Source organism: Oculina patagonica, chromosome 1 (genome assembly GCF_052425735.1).
Source record: "Oculina patagonica isolate OP01 chromosome 1, crgOcupat, whole genome shotgun sequence".
Taxonomy (NCBI): Eukaryota; Metazoa; Cnidaria; class Anthozoa; order Scleractinia; family Oculinidae; genus Oculina; species Oculina patagonica.
Window position 1 is genome coordinate 32,054,170 of NC_135758.1, and position 26,248 is coordinate 32,080,417.

General features: G+C 38.8%; 1 protein-coding gene across 8 annotated transcripts in view; it reads left to right on the forward strand.

Annotated features, from left to right (window-relative positions):
* LOC144664463 (uncharacterized) overlaps positions 1-26,248 on the forward strand; it is a 135,082-nt gene that overhangs the window by 102,013 nt on the left and 6,821 nt on the right. Inside the window, exons 1-8 of one of the 8 annotated variants that reach the window (XM_078525626.1) lie at positions 17,252-17,330; positions 19,766-19,849; positions 20,120-20,721; positions 22,891-23,148; positions 23,582-23,677; positions 23,924-23,998; positions 24,202-24,297; positions 25,778-25,849. In XM_078525626.1, the coding sequence (XP_078381752.1) occupies positions 19,827-19,849; positions 20,120-20,721; positions 22,891-23,148; positions 23,582-23,677; positions 23,924-23,998; positions 24,202-24,297; positions 25,778-25,849 (1,222 nt within the window). In that variant the 5' untranslated portion in view covers positions 17,252-17,330; positions 19,766-19,826. Of the gene's footprint in view, positions 1-2,096; positions 2,364-3,912; positions 3,988-4,792; positions 8,276-17,251; positions 17,331-19,765; positions 19,850-20,119; positions 20,722-22,890; positions 23,149-23,581; positions 23,678-23,923; positions 23,999-24,201; positions 24,298-25,777; positions 25,850-26,248 lie in introns of those variants that run through there. The other 7 variants (XM_078525635.1, XM_078525651.1, XM_078525618.1 and 4 more) reach the window with 7 other exon arrangements.

Here is a 26,248-nt window from a genome sequence, read left to right on the forward strand (position 1 = left end):
TCACTCGAACATAGCGTGCATTGCGCGAGTTGCGGTAGGAGTCTTGTAGACTCCATGGCGCCAAGTTAAAACTGCCAATTAATTCAATTAGACTTTGCGGCTTTCACAGCGCTTTCGTAAAATGTGCACTAGAATTTTCGGCGCGAAACTTCTAACAACCAGGAAACAAATATCCTAGCTGTGCCGCATTTCAAAACAGCTTTTGAAAGAGATGTTTTTGTTATTTGGTTTGTAAATTAGTTGTTTTTAAAACAACTACCATCGGTGTGTCCATGAAGAAACAAAGGTATCATGTTACAGCATATGCAAGGAAAACAATAGTATTTTATTACTAATTATATAGCTGTCAGTAAATCCTATATTGTCAGTGCAGCTATTTTTCCTTAATTTCTGAGAACTGTCCAATTTGGGATTAAATTTGGATAGTTTCAATTAGGACTTTCAGGTAACATGCACAAACTGTCCAATTTAAGAAAAAATGGACAGTTTTGTCTCAGCCAATCAAGTCGAAATAAAAACAACATGTGACGGATATTAGCCAATTAGCACAAAGCATAGCGTCAGCCCTGTAAACTTGTTCGCATTGTTAGTCGACAATGGCGGAATTTTATAAGGCAAGTTTGCTACGTTTTTCCATTCCTTTTTAGCTTTTCAGCAATAGTAACAACAGAGAGAAATTTACTACGTTGTCAGAAGAGGAGCTAGCTACACTAAGAAGCAAAAACCAAGAGCAAAACACCTCCCATAGTACAAAACTTGGGTGAACGTAAGTGCAGCGAAGCGAAGCAAGAAATCTGTCAGATATTCATCGTCATGAGCTAGATGCAATTTTTTGTCGTTTTTTTGCTGAAATTCGAAAAGAAAAAACGGCGATGAAGTACGAACGAGATAGGGGAAAGAAGTATGTCAGATTCAAGAAGTTGTAAAGCTCTTCGGACACTTTGTTTACGACTTTCATTGATTGATGCAGTGTTTTTACTCACTTTGTAGCAAGCTTCGCAAACTCAGGTGAATAAAATTGTACTGTTTTGTTTAAGTTTTATTTGTGAATACAATGCTTTGAGTGAGTTACATGTGTTGTGTTATGCCTACTATTGTTGATTGCTTTTCCCGTTCTGGACATAAGTTTATTTTTTGTGTTGGATTGACTGACTAAAAGCTATATAATTAATATGTAACTGGACTACATGCTTGTCCAATTTGGAAATAATTAGATTCAAAAAATTCCTCTGACAGCCAAATTGGACTCGGCCTACGGCCTCGTCCAATTTTGGCTGCCCTCGGAATTTTTTTCATCAAATTATTTCCAAATTGGACAGCATGTAGTCCAATTACGTATACAAATGAATCAAAGTATCGTGTTACAGTTTTACCCGGTAAGTGTTAGGAACACCTAGGAAGGAACGCTGTTGGTGTTTCAATGTCAAACTGAAAGTGAAAGTGAAATATAGCTGATAAACATGAAACATTAAGCATTATTCCCTTAATTGATCGGCTCCATTGCATTCTGCACTTTCCTTTGAGTCTCTGAGTAAGACAATAAGGTCAGGAAAAAGACAATGCCTATTTAAGCCAATGGAAGCAATTTTTAAACTCAATAATTTTTGCTTAGGCAAACGTTGTAACATCAGGGTGACCATATGTCGATCATTGTTTTGAACAGAGATTGACAACCAGCAATGACCTTTGCCCCAGGTATTATCATGCAGCATGTTCTAAAACCCAGGTCTCCTCAAGTTTTTTGACATCCTTATCATTCCAAAATCGAAATACTATTTCTTTTTGACACATCTCCTTATTGGATTAGTTCTAACCACTACAGGTGCAATCAATGTTTCCCCCCCCCCCCCACACCCCACAAAAAAAAGTTAATTACCTAACATCAGGAAAGATGTTAATACTAACCTTAAATCGCCCAAAATACCTCTTGGAGACATCACACCCAGAAAATCTTAGAACACTGCCCCGGGCAGAGAACGCTTGTGATGTGACTGTGTCTATTGAGGGTCTTATTGGAAAGTTCCTCTCTAAATTACTTCGTACATAACTGGTACTGATGCATGCACTGATCAGTTCTTGATTTGTTTGGCTTGCAGGTACACATCTGTGCATGAATTCCCCTGTAGACCCAGCCCTGCTACAACTGGTTCAACAAGAACTTAAGTCACTACAAGATTCTGTAAAGAACATCTCTGTAGAATTTGAAGAAGAGAAGAGAAAAGTCCAACATGAGCTGCAAAATGTTGCAACAACTCTGAAAGAGATGGAACAGAGGATGCACACAGTGGAAACTGGTCAGCAGAACTTAGAACATCGTACTGGAATTATTGAAGGGAGAATAGATGAATTTGAAGGTATAAAAAGTAAGTAACAATACCTGGTAATTAAATTTTTCATATTTCATTTAGTTTTGTAACTCCAGTTGAAGTTTGTTTTCTTGTTTAGCAAGAAAACAAACTTTAACTGGACACTGCTGGAAGAGGATGCTTGCAGCAATGGATTCCATAATATACAGTCTTACAAATCACACTCAGAAAATATTAATAATAGACTGATATGCTGGTTATTAACTGCATGTTTTTACCTGAAGTCAACAACAGTTGTATTGAAGTAAATGCATAATTTGTGTTGCAGTTAAAAATAGATCAGAGTCGTTTTAATTAATGGATTCTGGTTTCCTCTTTGTTACAAATGTGCTGCAGTTTATTATACATCACTACTAGCCCAACAATCCTTATAAGCATGATAAATGCAACTCCAAAATGTTTCCCATAAACTTTCACTCACCCGTCGGGCATGTGAAAGATAAAGTCTGCTAACCCGACTACAAAATTCACTAGCCCCAGGCTATAGGACATGTTCTTCTTTGCACGCTGCAAGTCCATGTAGAATAATAATAAGATAGGTCATGTTCGGGAAGGGGGTACTCTCATCTAAGGGGTTTACCGTTATGTGCCACTCAGGGTACCAATATACTTTTTGCCTCTCTGACTGTGGAACAGGGTGTAAAAATCACCCTTTTGACTCTGGAACAGGGTCGATTTTCCCCAGAATCCTGACTAACCACGGTCAAGTTTAGCTACGAAACTCCCCTCCCTGGCCTTGTCACTTCATCTCCAAGCCACAGACGAAGTCAAGTGAGCGCTTTTTGATGTACGCTAGTGTTTTTATATCTAAATAATATATATTCCCATTGTGGTGGGAGGTGCGGTGGCCTAATGGTTACTGCGCCAGACTCTGGATCGAGTGGTCCGGGTTCGATTCCTGGTTGGGGTCATTGTGTTGTGTTCTTGGGCAAGACACTTTACTCTCATAGTGCCTCTCTCCACCCAGGTGTACAAATGGGTATCGGTGACATAATGCTGAGGGGGTACCCTGCATATGGACTAGCATCCCATTCAGAGGGGAGTAGAAATAATCCTAGCTGCTTAATGCTATCAAAACCAGGATAAGCTCCGGCAGTATGGACCACTTGGCTGGAGGCTTCCCTTATTATATTGTGGATATTGTCTGGAACAGGGTCACCATTTTTCCAATGTTTATCTGAAACAGGGTCGCAAATTCAGCTTTTTTTCTTTGGAACTGGAACAGGTCCGGAGTCTCAAAGACTCAGCAAGACACCCCCGTAGTAAATTTTAAGGAGTACCCCCCCCCCTCCCCAGGGTCAGGTTCTCTTCACTCTTGTACTTTATTTATTTTCATAATTACTTATCAAGTATTCATAATTTTGTTTGCTGCATTCCTCTAAAAACTTATGACTTTTTTTGGGTAGCTAGTTTTGCAGCTTTCTATTAGTTACAGACATAGATTAGATCATGATGACTTGACAGATAAACATAGCCCTGTGAAATCTACTCTCCTGAAATGTTGTCCAATAATGTTAAATTATTTTTCCTGCGTGCCCTCTCACAGAACAAGTGGAAGACTTAACATTATCAATGGAATCCAAGAATGTGTCCACGTGCCAAGACAATTCCAAGCCAGCTGGTACGTTTGTCATAATTTTTCGCTATAAATAATAAGTTCAGTGGAATCTGTAGCGGAATTACCAAAAAGCAGAAAAAGAAATTTAAGTTAGCTTATAGTCTACTTTGTTCAGAATCCCTTGAATTTTCATCCTGTTAAGTATCTACAATTTAATACACTCTCCAGAGTGCAACAGCTAGACCATGGACAATTGGGAACTAGGCCTTCTTTAACAAAGTTCAATTGTAAAGAACACATACTGCTAGGATAGTTTGGTGGTTAGGTATGTGTGAGTAGAAAAGATGGTGTATGTTAACTGTGGTAGAATTTACACCCGCTTTCGGAGTTACGTGCATTGCTATCTTTCAACATCGTCTTTCGACGTGCTGTTTGAAGTGAGCCAATCAAAACTTATGTATACCGGTGTTAGTTTCATGTAAATGTGCCGACAAGTTCAGAAGGTCATGCTAGTGTTCTGTGATTGGCAGATTTCGATCCATCTTGTTTGTGTAGCACGTGGAAAGATAGATGTCAGTGGAAAGCCGCTACGCACGTAACACTGAAAGCCAGTGTAAGAAAAACTGTAAATCAGTCAGTGACTTACGCTACTCGCAAAAACTATTTCGTTCGACATTAGCCTTTAGCGTATGTTACTCTCACATTTTGTGTCGCTTTTCTGCATTTTCAAAAATGATGTTCGAGAAGGTTTTGCTTTGACCAATCCAACGAGTTGATATTCCTGACCTATTTGTTTATGTTACGGGTTGATGTCTGTTTATTGCAAAACCTGGATTTTAGTTTTATGACACAGTCATTTCTTTCCCAGCTTACCCAGAGAAACTTGTAGAGCTAATCAGACGAGACTACAAAGGTGCTGTTCTGTGTCCCTTTCCATGGTGCGAGGATGAACTACAACTGGAACTGTCCAACGTCTTTACAAGATTGAAGATAGTCAGCAAGAAAAAAGAACGAGCAAGGCTTACAGATGACATCGTCAATATGACAGACGTGTTTAAATCACATCAGGAATGTGACAAACCAAGAGTGGTTCTGATTGAGGGGCAGCCTGGAATGGGTAAAACCACGTACTGTCAGAAGCTTGCTTATGATTGGTCTGTGGAGGACATTTCACCCGAAGCTTCGTTTCCTATCGTGAAGATACTGCTTCTGCTAAAGTGCCGTGACATGAAGACTGCTAACATTGAGGAAGCTATTGACGATCAGCTCCTATCACAAGATTCTGACAAGAGGGAAAAAGAAAACTTCTTTCAGTTCATTCGTTGTAATCAATCTAGAATCTTATTGGTTCTTGATGGATTGGATGAATTGCGTCAAGACCTTTTCCAGGGTTTCTTACCCATGATTCAAGGCAAAGTCTTTTGCAATACCTTTCTGATGTTAACAGCTCGGCATGAGGCGGGGATGAAAGTGCGACGACACTGTGACACCCTACTTGAGATTGTTGGTTACACGAGGGAAGATACTGACAATTACATTACAAAGTACTTCAGCAATCACGAGGATCCGAGCTTCGCTAATACAATGATCGAAAAAATAAAGAACGACAGTCAGCTCAGGGAATTGACTGTTAATCCATTGAACACAGCCTTGTTGTGCCTTCTTTGTGAAGATGCAAAAGGAGTGCTTCCTGCAAATAGAACCAAGTTGTATAATGAACTTGTGTCGTGCGCTTTAAGGAGGCATTTTTCAAAAAAGGGGGTTCCCTTGGATACAAGAGATCCTGTGGAGACATTTTCAGATCAGCTGAATCAGTTAGGAAAGGTGGCACTCCAAGCTCTTACAGACGATCGAATGTACTTCAGTGAAGATGAGATGAAATGCCAGTCAACTGATTTCCTGAAATTATGTTTTCTTTCCCGAGAAGCTAGCGTAAGGAAAAGCAGACCAACGCCTTGTTATGCTTTTACGCACAAAACCTTTCAGGAATATTTTGCGGCATTCCACTTAGCCCATGAGATGCTTACTGGCGACAAAGCTGGAAGGGACACCTTGCTGACTCAGCTCAGTCCTGTTGACAAGTACTGGCAGGTTTGGGAGTTTCTCTTCACAATGGTAGCAAGTAAGAGTCATGATGGTGCAATTTATCTCTTGTCGCGTCTTTGTGCTTGCTTATACCACAAGAGATCTGAGAAGTTAATGGAAACCAAAGCTGACGCTGACTTAAATGCTTGCATTTGTGAAGATACTTCTTACGACTGGGTTATGCAAGATATAAAAAGATTGCGTGCGGAAGAAGCAGTGGTGCAGAATATTTTGGTTAAAACACTTAATCTTATCGCTGAGTGTGAAAAAAATGAAAATGAACTGAAGGATTACCAAAAGAAAATGGTACTTACACTGGCACGCTGCTTTCCAGTGCATAAATTTGAAGTTGGTAGAGGTTCACGCGATTCCCTCGTTTTGTCCGAATACTTAAAGTCCAACTGCTCACTGTTATATTTACATTTTATTGGACAATTAGACGAGTCGGCATTACCAATAATTAAACTTGTTCTTCAGTCTGATCATAAGCTGGTGCATTTAAGTTCGTCTGGTGCTGCGGTCTTGGCACGTGGTGTCAAACCTGATTGGTTCTACCGCTTTCATGTGCCTCTCAGGACGAAGAGTTGGGATGGGTTTTTGGAAGCCAATGCATTATCAGAACTTCTTCATTCAAATCGCACTTTGACACATTTAAGTGTACAATATGGCATGGTCTTTGATCCAGGAGCTGTAGCACTCGCGTGCGTTCTTCAGTTGAACTGCACTTTGACACATTTGAATCTGCACTTTAGCTGGATCCAAGATAAAGGAGCCACAGCACTTGCACAAGCTCTTCTATCAAATTGCACTTTGACACATTTGAGCCTGCCCAAAAACTGGATCACTGATCTTGGAGCAGAGGCATTTGCAACAGCTCTTCAATTCAATTACAGACTGAAGTTTTTGAATCTAAGTGGAAACCAAATCGGTAATCGAGGAGTCATGGCACTTGCTAAAGGTCTGGAGTCTAACATTACCCTGACCTGTTTGAATCTTCATGGTCAATATGAAAGGCGTAAGGCTTTTGACGTTCCACGTAAATTGATAAGTGAATCAGGAGCATCATCACTTGCAAAAGCTCTTCAAACTAATTGTACTCTGACATATTTAGATCTTCAGGAAAATGCGATTGGTGACTCAGGAGCAACAGCTCTTGGAAAAGCTCTTCAATCAAACCATTGGCTAACCCATTTATACCTGAAAGGCAATGAGATTGACGATCGCGGGGCAAAAGCCCTTGCAAAAGCACTACAGCCAGGAGCTATCTTCACACAGTCGAATCCAGATCAACAAACTTACGCCGAGGATTCAGGAGTAGCTGAAGTACACTTTTCCCGTGTAAAGGCTATTCAGTCAGATGGAACCTGTAGTACTCAGTTGACCCATTTAGATCTTAGTGGGAACAAGATTAGCTCTGAAGGTGCAACAGCCCTCGCAGACGCTCTCCAGTCTAATCGTGTTCTTGAGCGTTTAGATTTGAGTTCCAACAAGATTGACTGTTCAGGTGCAGCAGCCCTTGCAAAGGCACTACGACCAAATCGTATTTTGACACATCTTGATCTGAAAAGTAACGATATCGGTGATTTAGGTGCGTTGGAATTTGCCGAGACTCTCGAGTATAATTTTACTTTGGCCGTTTTAAACCTGACATCAAATCCAATTGGTGAGGTAGGAGTAGAGAACCTTAGACTGGCTGACCAGTCCACTTGCACCGTAAAGCACAGTGACCCAGCGAACCACTTGTAATCTTTAAACTACTTTTCGCTCGTTCAAGTCTGCTGTAAACAGCATAAAGATGCGCTCTTATGCAAGTGTAAATCAGACTCCTCCCAAATATTTCAGTAGAGCAGTAGATATCAGTCTCTCTGTGGAATGTACGTATATGTTTTTTTTTTTTAATTTGATAGGAAGACCGCTATCTCAACATTGTGACACGTTGCATAATGGAGAAATCTCTTAATCATCACGTCTGTAACAAGTTAACGTAAATAGACTTCAGTCGGTAGTAGGTAGTCGGTCTTTTCTCTTAGGGTCTGACAAGTGGTTTTATCCATCCGGGAACGCGAACGCAAAAGGACCTCGCGTGTTGTGAACCCTCGCTCCGCACTCCCGGAATTATTCCCGGATAATTGCAAAACGCTGTTAGCTAAGTTAAAAAATAAGTAATAATTACGGAGTTTGCAATACCTATTGACTGCGAAACACTGCTTTTAAAATATTCTAATGTACTCTATCACCTCTATTTGCATTTAAACTTAACTCGACCGTTATTTTACTCATATCTACTTGATAATGAACTCAAGATGAGTTCGAAACGTCGTGGCTTATTTTCGCTTATTTTTATCCTCACTAGTTACGTTAATACAATAATTTTGATATGGGTATATATCTAGGCATTTAAATGGAAACCAATCAATGTAGACATTTAACTTGTATCTTACTTAATTTGAATTGCTATATTTGTAAACTTGACAAATTAACTGTTCAAGCTAGGGGCCTAACAAGCAGCTATTGCCTCGAGTATAAATAAAGTATGTACATGTCTGAGTTGCAAAATCTGGTACATATATGTGTAAGTTCGTAAATATTTGAGGTCGATCGGCTCTTGCCCTAGCCTGAATTTCAGACATCCCCCTTTTGGTCGCCTACTCCCAGAAGAGACGTCTGAACACATTTGGCTCTAATGCCGTCCGGTGACGTCACTACCCGAAAACCGGGTAGTGATTTTGATTGGTTGATTTAAAAATTATTTGCATAATTATGTGAAATTATGACTGAATTTTACCGCGCGAGAATAGTAATTTGAAAACGTTTGGAAAGAGTTCGAAAGATTTCACCTTCCCAGAAATGAATTTACTAGCCATTTTGATTTACCTTGATTTATTACTTTATTAGTTTATCTACGGATGAAGAATAGTAATGGAAACCGGTAGGTTTTAAGCTGGCGGCATTCGTCGCTTCGACATGCAGTGTTTTGCCAAATTTATACGTACATGTATTCTTGTTTTGTCAACAAAGCCACTCGACGCTTATGTCCTGCAGCCTCGATGAGCCAGTGATTTCTGAACTCAGTTCCCACGGTCAAGTAGGATATTTTTGTATTATACTCCGTTTCTTGATGCCTCTGTAACCGTCTAAATTGATTCATTTAAGTACTCACGAGTGTGTTGTATTTGTCCGCTGCGTCACATATTATATTTTGATCGCTAGATAACTGAGATAAAGCAAATCAGTTCAGATTAAATCGGTTCCGTAAAAGAATATAGCCTGCAGTCGATTAAAATCTCATTCATTTGTCGCAAGTCTTCAATAGTTTACTATTAAAACAATTTGTTGCCCTGTAATCCTTTATTGAAGCGATTTTTCTTTCACAATTTCATGGCCTCGACAGAAACTTTTCCGCATGAATTAAAACCAAAGTGTACTGACTTCACCGGACGGCATTAGAGCCAAATGTGTTCAGACGTCTCTTCTGGGAGTAGGCGACCAAGGAGGGATGTCTGAAATTCAGGCTACTCTTGCCCGTAGTCTGAGGGCGTGAAACGACTCGCATTTCAGGCTATTCTCTTCTTGTCTTCCTTTAATGCTACTGTTTAGGACCCATTTCAGACAACTAATTTTACGCAAATGATTTATTCCCTCGCTTTCCAAGACTATTTACTAAATTCACTTCATTCTCTCACTTCGTTCGTTTCCCAACCCTCCCCCTCGTGCTGGATTTTGTCGTTTTTCTCGCGTTTCCTTTTGAGAACTTCGGGACAGCACTCCACTGAAAACTGTTTTGCGGGATGCGAGTTTCTAAATGTACAATGAACACCACGATTTCTCCGGCTACTGCATTAGTTGTTGTTTTCCTTACCGTCGATTGCATCTACCCGTGAACGCACGCGCTAGAAACATGTTTTCACATAACGTCAAACGTCTGAGTTTTAGGTGTCAAACTTTGAAGTTTGTTCAACACAGTTTGTATTGTTTTTATCGAGTTTTCAATGAGAATGGGTGAAATTTCAAACCAGGAGTTCCCAACACTTGTTTGAACTTTTGTCCGTAATTGCTTTTTGTAAAAACGAACTTTACTGTCTTTTAATTGGGTGCGAAAGTTTGCGTAATCATGGTAATTGTCTGCCAAACTTCAAATGTTTGATGACGAATCATGCAACGTTTGATACCCCCTCAAATCATGCTTTTCATTACGTGTTCACGCTTAGATGCAACTGACGGTATTGATTTGTTTAGGTCAGAAAGCGGAAGTTGGTTATTTTTTAAAAAAGTTTCAAAATTACACTTCATCAAACATTCAGACGCTTATCCTTGAATACTTGTTCCAGTCTCTGCAGAACGGGTGGGGGAAGGGGAGTTTAACCAATTACGCTTGGAACTCGCTTGGAATATATAGGGAAAAAAAACTTTCCCAACCTTTTAAAGTATATTTGCCTCACACGCTATTGGACCAGAGGGTTTCGTCAGAGTGTGGCGTAAAAATTGGATCTTCAGGCTTGTTTATTCACCAGTTCAGATCTAATCTGCCAATCAGATCCTTTCATTATGTCGAAAAAGAAGTAGAGAGAGAGAGAGACCAAAATTACCAACGACAACACCGGTCACCTTGCAATATTCGCTATGAACCGTTATCCTTTCTCACTACTCTTTCGGCCATTCTATTTAATTTTATTCCAATGTTAGGGGTTAAACGGAAGGTGGGAGTGGGGCAGAGCACGAAGCGCGAAACGGGCACGCTCTCCTGTATAAAACTAAGGCTACGGCACCTCCGTAGCCTTTTCTTCTCTCTCTTTTTTTTTCTTGCGATGAGATTGCTCGCAGGCTTCCCCCTCCGGGGGGTCAGTTCCAATAATGAATATCCCTTGATGTCACTTGGACAGTTGAAACTGGGGTGACAATAAGGGCCTGTTTACATGGAAGGCGGGTGCCCCGGCTAACCGAGTTACCCGGCTAACCGAGCTACCCTAGGCGAGCCAACTTTTCATACGTTTCTTAAGAAAACGCATTGAAGCCTTAACATGCTAGAAGGGTAACCCGCATTGCTGGGGCACTCGGTCTACTTGCCCGGGGCACCCTTCTAGGCGGGATAGCTTTTTGCCATGTAAACGGTTATTGCCGAGCTATCCCGGCTTGCCGGGATAAGTTTTCGCGCGTGTTTTTAAACTAAATTTGAAGTTAATGGCATAAAATGTATAAATTCTGGACCCAAACAGTGCTATTTGATCAAAATTAGTTTTATCAGTCGGCTGGAAATATTTCTTTGAGCAACAGCTAATTAATTCGAAATTTTCGTGGGAATGATTATCCTAATTCACGACACAACAAATTTAATTTCAATTTGGCGGTCAAATACTGTTGAATTTCGATTTAATTTCGTCAAAAATGAACGCAGTAAATTTCTGAGAACTTGTACATCAAATTAAAATAAGTTTGAAGACGAAAAGCCTTGATTATTCAGTAACAAGAAGCTTGAGAAGCTTGAGAAGCTTAAAATCGGGCGCTTAATAATTAGCTATCTGTTTTGACTTGAAAGGCAGGGTACAGTACAGTAAAAATCACTGCAAAAACAGTCACTTAAACCTATTCAGGCCGGGAGGGAGGGGGGGGGGGGCTTTTGAGGCCCTCGCTGACTTTTGACGCTTATAACTTTTTCAAGATTCAACCAAACGCTGCCAAACTTTGCGCGTTTATCGAAAATTTATCTCGCAATAATTTGGTAGGATTAGTTATTGTGCCAGTAACTTGAAATCACCATGGCAACGTCATTTTGACAGGCTTGTTTTCCCAAATTTGAATTTTTCGTGTTTCTATTTAATAATGAAAATCTGGAATGTTTTCAAGATTGCATTATTACTTAATGACATAAATGGTCTCAATTTATAAAAATATATTTCGCACAATACAAATAAACGATTGAACTAGACGTCTAGAAAATATAAATTTGTAACACTTAGCAAAGTGCAGCCTTTTAATAAAGGCGGGGTTTTACCTGAAGACCAAGTTTTCCAACACTTTAGGTGGCTGACGCATTTCAGTATTTTCCAGTCCTTACACTTTAATGGAACAGTATACAACTCCTAATCAGGTACTATTGTCAAGAAAATGATCACAACTTATTGACCAATGATTAGGTATTTGTTTCATACCATTACTGTAATAGAAACTGGTGAAGAATAGTAGTACTGACCCAAAGTATAAGGGCTGGAAAACACTGAAAACCATTTCAGCCGCGTTTCAAGGAATCCAAAAAAGCTTTACTTATCCCATATATATTTGTTTTGCAGTATTTTGTTAATTTTTGAACGATTTTGGGGGATGTCTGGGAGGCGATAGTTTTTCTCAAAGGATTAGTAAAATGTAGACAAATAAGAAATATTATAGATTTAATGTGATTTTAAAATTTGAATTTGAAGTTAAAAATTGGTGGACGGACACCAAACAGTCTCCTGACAACCCGGAGTGCTCTTGCGAGGGGGTCAACTGTTTGAAGGTGTTTCCATTCTTTTCTTCAATCCCTTCTTTAAATCTCTTAAAGTTCCATTCAAATTCAGGTAGAACCCCATCTTAATTTTTGTTCTTGTGAGAAAACAACAGAAGTCAAAGGTTGCGTGATATAACCAAGCATGGATTTTAATTCTCCCTCCCTTTCCATCTCCTTAGCCTTTCACCCCCACCTGTCCCTCCCTTTCTACTCTCATTCAATTTAATGTTTGTTTAAATTTCCTAACCAATTCAGTATCGTACTAATCTGTGCCAAGCAATCAGATAATATCAGAAATTTGCCTAAATTTTGATCTCCCATTCCAAGACCTTGGAGTATAAACCGCTAATAAAACAAAACACACTGATAATAATTCTCTGAGGTTATACACCTTGCAGTATTAACGTACTAACAAACTTGATAACAAGCCCCATGTCGTACTAAGGATTTTTACTGATCAACATAGAAAATGAGTTCACAATGGTTTGTTCCCAAAACGTTTTTTTACTGTACAGAGGGTCTGTTTATTGACCTGTAACTTGTATACCGTATTGAAAAATTCAGAACGAACCGACTTCTGCCCGCTACTATACAGCCGTTTACTGGCAGTCTTTGAAAATCCTGAATTTCGTCAAAATGAACCAAAATAAAGTTTTAAAATTTCCTTTATCAATATGGTTCTTATCTTTTTATTCAATTCTATAAACTGCTTTTATGCAGTACTGTCCACAAAGATTTCAATTTCCTCAAAGTTTCGGGACAAATGGATACAAAATATTTCGTGCAGAATGTAATTTGATTAAGCGAATGTTTTCACGTCTATAAATACTTCAAGCAGTAAATGAAAAACCGTTTTGTTTTCATCGATGAGAACCACTTTCAAATAGTTATGCATAAAAAATAACAATCAGATCAGAATACAATAATTATTAATGTAAGGTCTGACGCTATTATGTCTCGGCAGAGATACTTCTTTTTTGCAAGTTCAAATGTATGCAAATTTCGTGTGAAATGTAATTCGATTTCATTGTCTTGTTTACAAACTCATTCTCAAGAAAGTTGTATTTTCGTGAATTAAACCAATTGGCCTGTTTTGTTTTCCTGATCATGTTTGTCTGTGATTTTTACCAAACATGTGGTCTTTTTTTCGGAACTTTAAGTTGTACAAAAATTCCTATTTTAAACACAGATGTCACTTCCGGAATTTCTCATCTAAAATTCAATTGGTATTTAATTATAATTATTCGAAGTTTTCATTTTCAAGTCATCTTTTTATTCGATAGCTTTACTGATCTCGTAAAAAATTCATTCAAGTTCACACCAATACTGTACACTGCCAATGTTTTGCTGATGTCTTGAGAAGTGTCTTACTAACGTCACTAGTCAAATCTAAAATATATCCAAACCAAGTTGTGCAAACATTCTAATCTTTGTGAGAGGCGACTTTGACGCCCAACTGTGCGGAAATGAAAATCGACATACTTCTTGCTAAATATATAAAAAATAGTTTTAAAGTGGAGTCCGCCTCAAAAAAATGTACCGCCAGATCACACTGCTATTTGCAGAAACCTGCAAAGCGTCTAGTTTCAAAAGTTTCCCACAAAAACATTGCGTGACATCAATGACGTTACCCCTTTTATTTACAAAAATAGCTTCAACTTGTCAAAGCAACTACAGTTTCACAATGGTGATTATTAGTACTTTACCCCTTAAGCTTTTTCCTCTGTCCTCCCGCCGAAGCAAAGAAGAGAACCAGATTGCAGATTAGCCCAAAAGTCGACCCAGTATTCCTACAACGATTTACTGTCAAAACTGAAATGAAACCGATTGGTCCAGGCTATCCCCGTAATTTTTAGCCGACAGGAGACTATCGTCTAGGACGACCAAACGGTAAACTATAAATCGGCCACGCCCAATTAACAAAACATGCCGTTATGACGCCGGAAATCCAGCTCACGCATACTATACCCCGTGACTCACGCAAACCTCCGACTTACGTGCTACTACAGTCATTCCTTTCTAAACATTTTTTTTTGACCACCACCGTACCTTTCTACCCAAAAAACTCATGAAACCGCCCGGTTTTAACCTGTTTTAACCTTTCAAAAATTAGAGCGTTCGAAACTAAATAAGATCCGTAATCACAAACAACATACAGCCGTTTACCAGCACTCTTTAAAACTCCTGAAACCCTTCAAAATCAGGCAAAATAAATCTTTGAAATAACCTTTATCAATGTTTCTTATTTTTTATTCAGTTCTATAAAATGCCTTTCATACACTACTGTCAAACAAAAATTTCAATTTCCTCGAAGTTTCAAGACAAAAGAATAACAAATATTTCGTGCACAATGTAATTTGATTAAGCCAATATTATCACGTCTAAAAATACTTCAAGCAATTCAGTGAAAACCCGTTTTTTTTTTTTCGTATCAACGAAAACCAGTTTCGAATAATCAATACATGAAAATAACAATAAGATCAAAAGGAAGAAAGGAACCTTTCTAATTATTTGAAGACTTTCAAAGCCGTGATATTATGCATCCAATCCGCGATAAAATTTAATTACAACAAAATCCAAGTTCTCATTTTGAAGTCCATTTTTTCAGTTGATACCTTTATCCAACTTGTGGAAAATTCCATTCAAGTTCCTATTAATACTGTACATTCCCAATGTTTTGCTCAGGTCTTCAGAAGCGTCTTACTAACCAAATCTAAAATAATTCCAAAACATGCTGTACAAACATTCTACTCTTTGTGACAAACGACTTGACGACCAATTGTTCAGAAATGAAAATCGACACAGTTCTTGCTAAATAAAAAAAAAGTTTTACGGCGGAGTCAGGCTCAAAAAATATACCGCAAGATCACACCCCCAATCATAGTCAGAAACCAGCAAACCATCTAGTTTGCTAAAAAAAACACTGCGTGACATCAATGACGTTACCTTTTTCATTTACAAAAATAACTTTAACTTGTCAAAGTAAGTGCAATTTCACAATGATGAATATCAGTACAGTATGGGGCCCAGTTCTCGGCCACTTTGTGTTTAACGCGTTTTTTCACACTCCAGTTGAATTAAAAGAAAAAGGTATTTCCTTCAAACGATAGACTGATTCATGTGCTTTAAGTATCTTGAGTTTGATCGTTCAATTCGATATAGAAAGCTCACACGTCGAGTTTACGCGGAGGTAGGTGAATTTGCATTCCCGAAAAATTTGTTTGTTTACGGCTCCTTAAAATTCATGGATGTAGTTAAATTCGTATTTTATCCAAAAGCCCCCACCATACGAGCTAATTTTTGGCATGTGAAACGTAGAATAATTCAGCTTTCTGCTTTAGTTAACTTTTCGTTGAACCGTTGTATTTTTTGGTCTTAATTTACTTCGAAATTTTTTCTTGCGACGTTTGCGTATTTGCCAGTTCTCGGCCACCCTGCTCGCTATCACAGCTTAGCGCTTGGTTTTTAATATAATTTCATCTGCTGCTGCCAGAATGAAAGAAATAAATGTTTTAAAAATAAAGTTCATTCTTATCTCTAAGATTTGAGCTGACTCTTGTCTTGTCTATTATTATTTCTACAACACCTAAATCCTTCAAGACCTTTTCACTGCAAAATAAACCATCTAAATGCACGGGTCACACAATGCGTTGCTAGAACCTGCACATAGGCAACTAGGCGCGTTAAAATCCTTCTTTTCTAAAGTAAAACAAAGCCTCATAAAAATAATTTGGGATCGATATAACATAAATAGGTTTACAGAGTGATTTTATGACTGTGAAAATTAATTGAGCATTTTTTTTTACAGATAATTACGCACAAGCTTTTTAGTGGCCGAGAACTGGGCCAAGGTGGCCGAGAACTGGGCCCACAAATGGAGCTTTTATTTTTATTATTGCTCGGGCAAATTAATTTTTGACCGGTCGATAGCTTTACACCAAAAAGCTGAATAATGTAGCTAGCTCTGGGAGAAATTTCAAGTTCCTGCGGTTCTTCTGAGGTAAGAAATACAAGTTTACGTCAAAAGTGGCCGAGAACTGGGCCCCATACTGTACTTTGCCCCGTAAGCTTTTTTCTCTGTCCTTCCGCCGAAGCAAAAAAACACAACCTGATTACACATTAACCCAAAAGTCGACCAAGTGTGCCTGCAACGATTTCCTGTCAAAACTAAAATGAAAACCATTGCGGTATGCGTCATTGTAGCAACCCCAAGCTATCCCCGTCTTTTTGGCCGCGCCAGGAGACTATGCTCTAGGACGACCAAAGGGTAAACTATAAATCGGCCACGCCCGATTAAAAAGTCATATTTTTCTTCAATCATTTGGAGCTACATTGTTTTCCCACGCCGTGACACGCTTCAATGACGCTGTCTCATCTCGGGTAGAAGGGCTGTGAATTCTGCATGTAAAGGCGGGCTAGGTTTTATCCCTTCTAGCCGGGTAACTCGGTTAGCCGGGGCACCCTCCCTCCATGTAAACAGGCCCTAAAATGATGATAATTGTGCTCACCAACTCACCTCCCCCTCCCTAATGAGGTTGGAAACTTCCCTTATTAAATCGACCAACAGTTGTTTTGGTCAACTTTGAGAAGAACTCCTTGACATAGTAGTATGCACAGAGCTGAATAAGAGCACGAGTAGTGAGGTAAGGATGTTTGAAAAGAAATGTCTTTCTTTGTCTTCTACGCTACTACAACCTCACCCTACCCCACTTCGTAGTTCTGAGAGGCGTGCAGTTTTGGTCACATGACATGTCTGGCTGTTGGGAATGCAGCTGAAACTTGTGCAGCGTCGAAGTTTGCTTTTACGATGGCATTTGATGTGCTTTAGATCATTTCAACGGTAAGTGTTTCTCAATTTTGATATGTCGATTCTCCGTTTTGTCGTACCTAGCTCTCGGATATTGTTTATTCGCTCGGTATCTAGCTAATGAGTAAGCTTTTATTCAGTGTTTTATTACGACTGTCTGGTGCTTGGATCGTAGCTCATGGAGGAACTTTATATCTGCGATGTGTCTCTTATACAATTAATAATCCCTTTCTCTTCCTTTTCGTAGTTTGAAATTTAAACTATGCCGATTTCTAGAGGTAAATCTATGTTTAATAAAGTCAAAATATCGCTGGAATAGCTTTTACAAAATATCCCGGAAGTAGCTTTCATTTGATATGTTTAGGCTAGTTTACACGAGCAATTTTTATTTGACAATTTTTATTGCTTGTGTAGACAAGGAAAATTGGTTAATTTTATGTGACAAATATATTTGCTGAGAAGCCTGCCGGGAAAGATTTCCGCACAGCCCCCTACATTACAGTGCGGCTACTGTAACCGGGGTCACCCAGACAAAGTTAGCTTCAGCCAATGAAATGTCGAGTACAGAACAAAGAAATTTCAACTTCTTCGTTCGCCACGAAAACAGATACAAACTTTGGCTGTATGGCGGCGCTGAATTTTCAATTAATTTCAATTGCATCCGTTTTGAACTTGAGTGGTTGTGACAGCAACATTTGGAAGGTAAATATTAGCGATGTTTATGTAAGAGAAGTTCGAAACTGTGTAAAAACGGGGAAAGAAACGACCGTATCGTCTGTGTCAATGGTGCGTGGCAGAGTCCAAAAGTTAACAAAAGACTGCAAAGCAAATATATATGGGATAAGTAAAGCTTGCGGCAATATGAAACGATAAAAAACATTTTTCCACGAAATGGGGGCTGTCTTAAACTTGAAAATGTGTTGAGGGTGGCTTGAAAATGATTTAGTCAGCTGTGTGAGAAAGTCAAAACATATTAATCTCCCAACCCATCTTCTTAATTTATTGCACATCAGAATCAGACTCACTGGCTTCTGATGAGCTACAAACACAAGTTTATTTCAGAATCTGATTGTGATGATCCTGAAGGCTCACTATGAAAATAACTTGAGATCTTTTTTGCTGAATGTACTGTTTGTGACTTCGATCTCTTGTCACAGGCTTTGAAAAATAGCATTCAAATGTAATTTTTAATTTTGACAGTGAGAAGGGGGAGGGGGTGGCTTGTCTTTTGGGCATCCCGAATAAAAAATCAGTATTCTGTAGATTTCTCACTCACCCTCCCTTTCCCATAATTAATGACTGGTCCCAAGTGGGAGGAACTGAAAATTTGATAGTTTTTTTCTTGGCTTTGGTCTTGCATTCTCAAAGTTCAAATGGTGACTCGATGCAAAAACTCAAAATGTTAAATTTGTAATGACAGGCATAAAGCCAGACAAACATCCCTTATTTGCATAAATTTTTAATGGGCTATACTGTTGCTATGGTAGCCTGTGATGTAAAGATGATTATCAGTGATTGGGCATTTGTTTGATACCATTTTTTATAGCACCAACTGATATTGATCCCTAGAGCTGACCTATCCTAGTATAAGGGACTGGTCATTATTTATGCCTAAGGGGGAGTCAGTGTTTAGAGTGGGGGTTATTTAAAGGTCCCATATATTAACTTATTAAATACCTTTACATGCAATCTGATATTTAATCATGGCAAAACCCACACGTGTCATTTGCCGGGGCAGTTGTAGTTTTATACAGTATTGTATACTGGTATATACGTAGTGCGTACGGATATAGAAATCCTCAGACAGCAAAACTGAAGATTGTTCCAGCTTGCCAATGCCATGTAGGAGTCATGCGGATATGAAGAGAGACTACGACAAACTGATTTCTTTCTTTAATTGGATCTTCTCTGGGCCTATTATAATACCAGCACTGCAAATCGGCTTTCTTTGCTGAGTGCTTCCATACTGTACGATCACAAAATGACCTTGCACTGGATTTTGGTTTATTGGCACACGGCTAGAACACGTGCTGTGTGCAATTTTTCAATTGGAGGCACATTGCGTCCAGATGGTGGGAAGGGGGGAAGGGAAGGGGTGAAATTTTTGGCCTGTCATATAACATAACCGGGGGGGGTAATGTTTTTAAATACTCACTTTCAGAGAGGGGTAAATTTTTCATATGCATGTATTGGTTGAAAATCACCGACCCCCCCCCCCCCTGAAAACTGTTGCCAGCCCCTTAAATGGCTGTAGAGAGTGTGAAATTTCCATTCAGCAGTCTTAGGGCTAAAATTCATTTAGTAACCAGCAGCCAACTTGGCCTTTCACTTTATATATTTATATTATTATTATTATTTTTTTTAGTGCCCCCATTTCATCTCTTGATTTTGTTAATGACCCCCTCTCAGGTGAATGGTCCCTAGTTATTGTGATATCATCTGTTGATAATTTCCTTATTTACCTGTAGGTGTCACTAATTACATGATAAATGGGATGGTCAAGTAGTTCATCATTGTAAACTTTATGGAATGGCAACTGCATCTGCTTTTGGGTAAGTAATTTGCATGAAAAGTGTCTTGTAGAATTAGAAAATAATGTGTATAGCAACTAGTATAAAAATAATGATAATAATAATAATAACAATAATATTAATAATATAATACTAATACTAAACCTTCTTCACTGCAAAAGGCTAAGCAGCATTTCAGTGTTTTAAGTAATGTGCATCAGAAGTCGTGTATTAGTGCTAACCAGCATAAAACTGTAGTTAAGAAATTGAGTAACTGTCATTTTTTGGTTATTTTGTAATTTTTTCCTTCAGGTCAAGCCATCTTGGTGTGACAGAGAATCAGAAACGATGGCTTGTGGTTGGAATAGCTCTCAACAAGATCCTTATACCTCATATACGTCCATTTGTAGAACAAGGCATCAATACTGAATACAACAACCTCAAGATCAGCCACAATATTCATGGACAGAGCACGTCTGGGCGTCTTCAACGGTGGCCAGGTAGAAAAGTGTTGAAGTATGAGAACATCAATGGAAACAATGCTCATCCCAAGCTTTCTGGTGGAAGATTCAATTATTCTTTGTTTGACTGTCGAGTGACGTCCCATGTTGACTTTGCCAGACTGTATGTGGAGAATTACATGGCGCACTTCACTGCCTTTGATGACCACTGTGATGCCTCAGCTGTGCTATCATTGCTTGGTGGGGTGCCTGTGTTCTCTGCTGCTGCACAAATTGCTGCAGGTGATGTCAGAATGGGGAGGAATGACTGGGCACACTGTGTCTTCAGTAAATGGGATCAAGTCAAGTTTCAACAGAGCTTTATTGACATGGAACACCTAGTGAGAGTCATGGGTCTCCCAACTGCAGATGAAGGAAAACTTCTTGGAGAACTTAAAGACTGGGAAACTAAAGGTAATGTACAGACGACGTTAGAATAGTATCCCATGATGCATTTCGTTTCATCTTATATTATCACTGCGTACGTGACCTAATTAGTATTGTTCAGCTCTCGCGAAGCGAGAAGAAGCGTTCGCCATGGCGTGTTTCCGGACTAGTTTTGATTCAAAAGCTGCTGCTTTCGAGGAAAACGACTTATTCTACGTTCACTGCGTTTCAAAGGAGAATTTTAGTGTCACATTGAAGGGATTTACCTGTGTTTCGCTAGTATACAGAGAAATACATGTTAGTGTTTAATATCGAACAATTGGACTAACGTCGAAGAGCTTTCGTTCCTGTGACAGTAAAAAAATTCGGCTATAGATGAACTGTTTGTTGCTGGAGTGTTAATAAAGAAGTCCTGTGCTTATCTGAATCGGTTTTCTTACATTTCTTCTTACATCTCTATCGATCTCTAGTCTGTCCGCTTCGCAGTCGGCGGGCTCGTTCGGCGTTGTTTACATAATCTGTGAATACATATTTGAGCTTATTATTACGGTTATTTTTCACCAGTTGTAAGCATTTCACTTATTTGAAGAGTACAGTTATAAAATTACTTTCGAAATTAGTCATTTTGAATGTAAATATAAATGGCAATGATGACAAAGCTCACGAAAGAGCCCAGCGATTGTTGCCTGAAACAGACATCACACACGCTTCGCAACACGCGGCGCTGGTTTTCGATCGAAATTTCAGTCATCTTTGATCGCTGAAAAAGTCATTAAGATGCGGGTACTTCTGGGTACTTCTTTGCAAGTAGAATAATACGGCCTTCATTATGCTAGCGTGAGACCCATATTTAGTAGAAACCTGCTTATAATCTGAAGAATCGTGAATATTTATGACCTCGTCGCGGGTCAGTGAACACTTTGTGAAGGAAAGCTAATCAAAATAATAAAAATAAAGGACGTTTTTTAACAAACCACGGTCATAGGACAATTGCAAATCAATGAAAGTATGACAAACAACAAAATAATGCAATTTCCTTGCTTTTGACTGGAAAAAAATACGAAATATGCCGTAGAGAAAGCGGCGTTATTTTACGGTGGAATCCGCCATAACTTCGATATTGCGTGAAGTGCGCGGAGAATTGCACCATGGGATACTATTCGAACGTCGTCTGGGTAATGTACATACAGTGTCAATATGAAATGTGATTTGGCCAAGCTTATGATTCAGTGTATTGAAATCAACTTGTATACTATATGTACACAGTGTACAATCAACTCCCTCTATTATTGACAGCTTTGGGACCACAACTTGGTGTCTGTAAATAGCATTGAGCTATTTTCAGTAATTCTTATTTGCTGGGACTTCAACTGCTGTCTGTAATAATGAGGTGTCTATAATACAAGGAGCTGACTTTATATGTGTACAAACCAAAAAAGGTTATTATAGCTAACCTTGATTGAGATATAAATATAATGATCACCTGCTACAACTAATACATGTATACGTATGTAGAAAAACTACATGTAATTGTGACAACAAGAAGCTTGGAATAGCTTAAAACCAGGCAGCTTCCAGGTCAACAGCCTTCCTCTGACTTCATATTAAAACAGTAAGGTCAGGAAAAGACAGTGCCATACCCTGGGGCACAACAATTAATGTCGTTATATTTAACTGAAAGCCAATAAAAGCAATTTATTAAACTCAATAATTTTGGCTTAGGCAAACGTTGTAACATCAGGGTGACCACATGTTGTTGTTTACACCAATGATTGACAAATGACCCTTGCCCCAGGTATTATCATGCAGCATATTCGAAAAACCAAGGGCTCCTCAAATTTTTGGGCACCCTTATCATTCCAAAAACCAAAATACTATTTCTTTTTGACACATCTTGTTGGATTAGTTCTAATCACAACAGGTGCAAACAATGTTTTCAAACCCCCCAAAAATCCATTATCAAACGTCATGAAAGATGTTAATACTAACCTATAATCCCCGGAAATACCTCTTGAAGACTGTCACACCCAGAAAACATTATCACTGCTCTGGGCAGAGATGCTCTGGGCAGAGAACGCTTGTGATGTGACTGTGTCTAAGGCCTTTTTGGAAAGTTCCTCTCTAAATTACTTTGTACATACATGTAACTGGTACTGATGCAGGCGCTGATCACTTCTTGATTTGTTTTGTTGACAGGAACACATCTGTGCATGAATTCCCCTGTAGACCCAGCACTGTTACAACTGGTTCAACAAGAACTTAAGTCATTTCAAGATTCTGTAAAGAACATGCCTGTAGAATTTGAAGAGGAGAAGAAAAAAGTACAACATGAGCTGCAAAATATTGCAACATCTCTGGAAGAGATGGAGCTGAGGATACATACAGTGGAAACTGGTCAGCAAAACTTACAACACCGTACTGGAATTATTGAAGGGAGAATAAAGGATTTTGAAGGTATATAGTAACAATAATTTAATAATTCATATTTAATGTAGTTTTGTAAACAAGAAAAAAAACTTTAACTGGAAACTGATGAAAAGAGTAGTCTATGAGCAGGCTCACCTTTGGGTCACAGGCACAAGCAGGTGGGGAGCCAGCGAGCCTCATTCAAGGGCTTCACGTGCAGCTCATACGTGTGACCCACAAGCGAGCCTGCTCACAGGCTTTGAAGTAGTGATAAACACCATAAAAGTCCTAAAAATCACACTCAGGGAATATAGATAATGGAATGATATTACCTGATGCCAGCAACAGTATTTGAAGTAGTGTATTTGTGTTCTTGTTGAAAAAAGTAGAGCGGTGTTTGATAGTTTTCCTCGTTTTCACACTTTTTACCAGTGTCTTCTTATATATCAGGTTTACATTGTAACTTGTATGTGTACTTTAGGTGATGTAAACCAGAGAATGGAGAGGCTTGAGAGCAATCAGCAGAGCACAGAGAGTTGCACTATGCTGGTTGAACACAAAGTGCATCATCTTCAAGGTGATTATAGCTAGGAATTTAATTTTCCTTTGATATAAACTACGATGCCTTTAATACCCACACAGACGTTTGTTCTTTAAGCTTTTGAGGGAGGCTGTGTCAATCCTTGGTGGCTGAGTATTGAAATGTAGTTTCAGTACCCAGCTCCGCTAAGTGTGTTTTCCGGCTCAGAGTTCACATTTTGGAAATCAACTTTTCCCTTACATATCACATTTACATTGCTAATTGTGTACACTTGTATTGTAGAGGATGTAAACCAGAGGATGGTGAAGTTAGAGAGCAGTCAGCAGAGCACAGAGGCCAAAGTTCATCATCTTAAAGGTGATTATAGGAATGAAATGTTTGCCTTTATTATAAACTAAGATGACTTACATGAGGTATGTTTTAAGCTTTCCAGAGAGGCCGTGTAAATACTTTGAAGCTGAGTATTGAGATGTACTGCCAGTATTTAACTCAGTGTGTTCTTCTCCAGTTCACATTATTTTTGGAAATCGAGTGTTCCGTTATATGTATGTGTATTGTAGGTGATGTACAGCAGAGGGTAGAGAGGCTTGAGAGCAGTCAGCAGAGCACAGAGAGTCGAACCATGCTTGTTGAACACAAGGTGCATCATCTTCAAGGTGATAATAGGAGCTAAATTAAAACATTTTACTTGCAAGTAGAATAGTAACATAGGTCAGGTTTCATGCTCGGAGGGCAGCAAGTCGGGACGACGGGATTTTCGGGCAAAAGTTTACAACAAGCTAGAGGTCCTCGGGAGAGCCCCTGGGCACTTACTCTCACCGAACCAGTTCCATTGGCATTCAAATCCCTTCTTTCTTATTGGCCTGAAAAACAATTTTCTGGCCAATTAGTGAGAATGACCAGCAGAGCGACTCTGACGTCTTTTTTACAAGAAGTTGTTTTCCTCATCGACTCGTGGTGGTTGCTTGGCCCGCGTATTGGATGATTTTCCGTGGAGAGTCTCAGATAAAAAAAACAATGAGGCCTGATAGTTTGCAAACTGTAACGTAGCGCAAGGATACAAATACTTGTCAATAATTTTTCTAAGCGGACTTATCAAAGGTATTGTAAGTTCTTTATATCTTTACGTGATGCACCACCTTCTGCACAGTTCATTATTTTTGTTTTTGTTATTTTAATATCTAACAAATCAAACAAAAAACCCTTTATGTCAGCAGTCAAGCTGGCAACAAGATAACAATAGGTGACGTGGCCCATGCAACAAAGATACCCACACTGTGGAAAGTTTCAGAACCTTCAACGGTCGAGGAGAAATAATAAGAATTGCTGTTTACTCGACAAGCTATTAAAAAGTGTGCAGCTAACAGTGTGGAAGATGGAAGTCGTCTAAGGCTTCTGAGACTCCACACGAAAAATCATCTGTTGCACGGGCCAAGCAACCACGATGAGTCGATGAGGAAAACAACTTCGTGTAAGAAGATGTCAGAGTCGCTCTGCTGGCTATCCTCACTGATTAGAATAATAAATAAATAAATAAATATTTCTATAGCGCCTATCCAGGCCTGCTCTAGGCGCTTTACACTAATGTTAAAAAATTAAGAAAAAAACTACTGAAATTACAATATAATTAAATCGATAAATATTCGCTAAAATGAGATGTATAAATCTTAACAATTAAAAATGTGCATTAAAATAATAAAAAGTAAAAATCGCTAAGAATAATAATTTTTTTTAAAAAAGATTGTTTTTCTGGCCAATCAGAAAAAAGGAATTCAAACCCTAATCAAACTGGTTTGGTGAGAGTAAGTGCCCAGGGGCTCTCCCGAACTTGATGCCCCTGGGTCTCCGAGGATGGGTTTTCTTTCTTCTTGTATTTTATTTCATTTCATACTAGTATCAAGTCCTCATTGTTTGTAGCATTCATCTGAGACTTCATTACGCTGACAATTTTAGCTACTTCGAGTAGCTAGTTTAGATACTTTCATTTAGTTACAGACGTCTGTATGCACTTTTTGTAATTAATTCAAATTCGATTATGATGACTTGACAGTTAATTATAGCCCCATTAATCTACTCTCCTGAAATGTTCTGCAATAATAATTTTAAATTCTTTTTTTTCTGGGTGGCCTCTCACAGAACAAGTGGAAGACTTAACATTATCAAAGGAATCCAATGTGTCCACGTGCCAAGACAATTCCATGCCAGCTGGTACGTTTGTCGTAATTCTTCGCTATAAATAATAAGATCAGTGGAAACTGTTGAGGAATTTCCAAAAAGCAGAAAAATAAGTTAAAGTTAATTAGCTCTTATATACAATCACATTCTCCAGAGTGCAATAGCTAGACCATGGACAACTGGAAGCTACAATCATTGACAAAAGTGTTGACACATTGTCAATTTACGCCCTTTTTTATTGTTATATGGACCAATTTCATCCTTTTGCCCCACTTTCCAACCCCCCTCCCCCCAATCAATGTTGTAGTTTGTTTCTAAGAGTCCTTTGCTACCATTTTACAACATTGGATGGGGGGAGGGGGGTATTTTAGCAGAGAGTCATGAAATTTATAAACTAGTGGTAAATTTGTCATAAAAACCGCAGAGCGAAGT